The 3921-nt window shown below is 41.8% G+C and overlaps 1 protein-coding gene across 1 annotated transcript; it reads right to left on the bottom strand.

Moving 5' to 3' along the window:
• Positions 1-2147: 2147 nt before the first annotated feature.
• PSAN (photosystem I reaction center subunit PSI-N, chloroplast, putative / PSI-N, putative (PSAN)) lies at positions 2148-3330 on the bottom strand. The gene is made up of 3 exons (XM_087675071.1): positions 2917-3330; positions 2511-2636; positions 2148-2380 (listed from the first exon to the last, which is right to left on the bottom strand). Exons 1-3 carry the CDS (start codon positions 3202-3204, stop codon positions 2291-2293), a joined length of 504 nt encoding a protein of 167 aa, XP_087531197.1. The 5' UTR covers positions 3205-3330; the 3' UTR covers positions 2148-2290.
• Positions 3331-3921: the final 591 nt, after the last annotated feature.

The raw sequence follows: 3921 nt of genomic DNA, 5'->3' as shown, positions 1-3921 counted from the left end.
TTTTCGACTGCATATATACAAGGTTGGCCACAAGAAGATGTTACGATGCTCTAGTACTAATAAGATATCGAGACATTGGTTCAAGAATGGGTTCGATGATTTGGCTTGATTTGTGACATTACATCAACATCTATTAATATCTACTAAATTATTCACAAATGTTTGGCCAACTATCCTTATTTTGAGAATGAAATATTCTGTGTTAGTAGTTCCACGTACTTATATTGTGATTATGTTCAAATGCAAGTGCTAAAAAGAGAGGTAAGATTATTGCCTCTCATGTGATTACCAAGAGATAGTATTGGATCAACCCTTGCTTCCTTTCCATATATTGCTCAAGTTGATCATTCTGCTAATGATTCTTCGATGAAGAGGAGGTTTTATTTCTATTAGGCATCTTGGAAACATTGCATTTTCTAATTGATATCAACAATTAACCTATGGTACTTGGAAATAGTTAGACGTGTGGACAAATTATAGGATATTTTACACGACTTGGCCTATGTGGACAAAAAGTAGGACATTTTAAATTTACCTCGTGGCTTGCTAATGAAATCTATCATCTTTTATATCTCCCCTTCATGGCCCACTCGGTTGAAAAAGCCCAAAGATAATGATGCTAAATGTTTCTTCACTTTTAAATATTCTACTTTGAGATTAAAATGATTTGCACCTTAAAATCCTTTTGTAGTGTTTGGTCTTTGGTTCAATTGTGTTCTATTATAATATAACATTGCTATTTCTAAATATGTGTAAAAGTAAGCATATGCATATGTGAATAATTGACATTCCATAAATATGTTAGAGATTGTATGTTTGACATTCTATGTTACATAAATAGCTTTTAGTTTTTTTATTAATGTGAGAGGGGAAGGGAGGGAGGAAGCCATTTCTAAACATTATGCAAAGCAATCACATATTTTCTTGAGGCCATGTGTGGATGAGATTGCATGTCTATCTCACGTTTTCTATTACAAATTTATAAATTTTGTAATGATAGAAATAAAGAAGAAATAAGGAGATGAGAGAACATTAAAAAAGGGAGAGAGAGAGAGAGAGAGAGAGGGAATTTATAGAGAACTGAGATTTCAAGAAAAAAAGAAAGAGAAAAAATATCTAAAGATAAGAGGAGGGACAAAGAAAGACCGAGAGAAATGAAACAGCTTAGAAACTGAGATGGTAGAGGGGAAAGAAAGATGAGAAATAGATAATTGAGCACCCAGCAACTTTCCTCGCCCACTCGTTGACAAGCAACCTACTATTAAAATCCATCGAAGGATCACTTCAAATTCGTTCAACGCTTTTATTTCATTGCAATTTCATTGCAGAATCCTACCATCCACCGGAACACGCTCTTGGCTGCTCGTCGTTATTGGTGCTTTTATGTCCATCCCACTTCATTGTGCACGCACAACTGTTATATTCGGATGTGGCCGAGCGATAACATCAACAGGGAGGATACAATTTCGGCCAAATTTTGTGCAGGGCGGGGCAGGTCGAGAAAAGAGATACGACAGCCATTTATAAAGGCTGTCGTCTTACGGTTTTTGATGATATGAAGCATTCACAATCCATCGTTCCAAAGAAACATTCGATGAAGAGATCAATGGACGCAGGAGAAACTTGTGATCAACTACCTGCTGCTTCGGGTTCAGTACTGAGTGCCAAAAACATTCAACGGATAAACGCTGGACACAGAAGACAATGGTTACCCGCTGCTTCGGATCCGGTGCTGTGGGAACTTGTAAAACTTAGTAAGCAAGCAAAGGCCGAGAATGTTATACACCCGTTGGAACGTGAACGGGTACACTGAATATAAGAAACAATTGGTTCTGATCGACTAGATAAAGTAAGGGAGAGCCTTCATGACTAGGGCTACTCTCTTGCACTCGATGTCAGAGCAACACTTCGGATGGCCGCGGCAAGCAAGCAAAAATACGTGGGATGTTAGCCACTACAAGCAGACCAAGCGAGCGCATCTGTTCACGTATATCGTATCGAGACCAGCACCAATTTCACCGACACCGATAGCAATACGAGCACTGATGATTGACACACACACGTCACTACTGTATCAACCATAGAAACAAACAAGAATCGCGTGCTATTCATAACAAGGGAAGTCCCGCACTAGTGTAGGTCAAAAGTGAAGAGAACTTGAGAGCACCTGTAGACATTTTCGATGGCAATCTTACAGAGATTGGATGTTACAAATTATGCAGATATACATTCTTCAGGGGCTGGAGAGGAAAGTTCTCGTATCCGTGACAGGCATGAAAATGGCAGTATTCTACCACTTCCAGAAAACGTTAGAGCCACACTTGTACTTGTCCTTCCCCTCACATTCCAGTTTGAGGTCGTCAGAGAGGAAAGGGACATTCTGCAACACAAAGTACATGTACAATGTTAAAATACAGTGTCCTAGAACCGCTGAAAGCCTGCTGGATAGCATGCCTTTATGTGGTAGGCATGGCAAATTTTGAAAGAAAGCACAACGTGACATAGATCACCTTCTTCTTGGCCAAGTCCTGGCAGCCGGTGAAGTTCTCTGGGAACTTGCAAGTTCCAAAAGCCACAGTGTATGCGCGCGCAGTGTTGGCTCCGCTGGTGGCTAACCGCTTCTTGTCATTCAACTCCTGTAACCATGACATCACACATCGTCTGTCAAAGACGGAATTAAAGTTATCCAATCATCGCAGCCGCCATGGCAAAATCATTCATCACTGAACCTTAGCTTGCTTCATGAGGCCACAACAGAAACATCTTTGCAATCTTTTTATTTAACAGAATGATAGCCTCAGGCAAGACGATGGCAAAATCTTCCAATGCGAACTTTTTCGTCAGCAAAACCAAGCTCTAGCATCTGAAGAAGTATGGCCATGCCGAATAAAGCTCCAGAGATAAAAGATACCGTACCTTGTTGGCGGCAGATTTAGCGAGGAGGTCTTCCACAAGTCCAGCTTTGGCGCTGTCTGCCGAGGCCATCGCAAGACCTCCGCCGAGCAAAAGAGCTGCGGCGAATCTTGTCATGGCATCTCTCCGGCTCTGCACTGACTCTCCCTCGCTCGAGGCCTTGGCCATGGTAAGAACAGGAGATCTACTTGAAGAGGGGGAGACATTGCTGCTGCCTGCTTTGAGCTCTGACACGGCTACCGAGGCAGGAGAGATCACGGCTGTGGACCCGAAGAAAAGGCTGGAGGCCATGTCCGGGAGTGGGGATGTGCAGAGCTACGCTCCCGTCTGTGATTGTGAGGACGTGGGCCGATAAACTCGAGCTGGTTTCAAGATTGCTACACGGTGTCTTGTGATGCTGGTGTGGAGAGAGGCGAGAGAAAAGCGCTCGCTTTGTATTGGGCAGAAATTGTATTGCGGATGAGGCTTATTGGATAACGCACGAAGAAGCGATAAGGCTGGAACCCACACTTCCCCTTTGGTTCCTCCTCTCGAGTATGAACCAGCATTTAAATATTATGGCTTCTTTGGGTTATAAGGTGCCTCCAGCCTCCCATCATTCCATTGGTGTCAATTCTTCAATTTGGCATATGCGCTTAAGCTTAAGCCTAAGATGGTACTTGGATCTCATGCGACTCTCACTCAAGTTAGAATTATGGGCACTCAAGAAATCCATGTTCTTCCACGCAAGAAATCCATGTTCTTCCATGCTAAAGCAAGGCGTGATAAGACAACTCCTCTATGCCTAATGGTAGCAAAACTTTGACACTCAAATGTTTGCTAAGGACAACTCCAATATAGTTAAGGTTGAAGCTCATTCTCTCAATGTATTGGTGGGTGTCTATGATGAATTTGCTTCCCTTTTGAACTCTATGATTAGCAATTTTAAAAAAATGAATTTTTGCTACTGGAATTAGAGGAAGATGAAGCTACCTTTCAGCATTTGGTTTGCAATATTTTTTTTTTTTA

Source organism: Lygodium microphyllum, chromosome 3 (assembly GCF_053477565.2).
Source record: "Lygodium microphyllum isolate KBCC chromosome 3, Lygodium_microphyllum_v1.1.10, whole genome shotgun sequence".
Classification (NCBI taxonomy): domain Eukaryota; kingdom Viridiplantae; phylum Streptophyta; class Polypodiopsida; order Schizaeales; family Lygodiaceae; genus Lygodium; species Lygodium microphyllum.
This window is presented reverse-complemented; position numbering and strand designations above follow the sequence as displayed.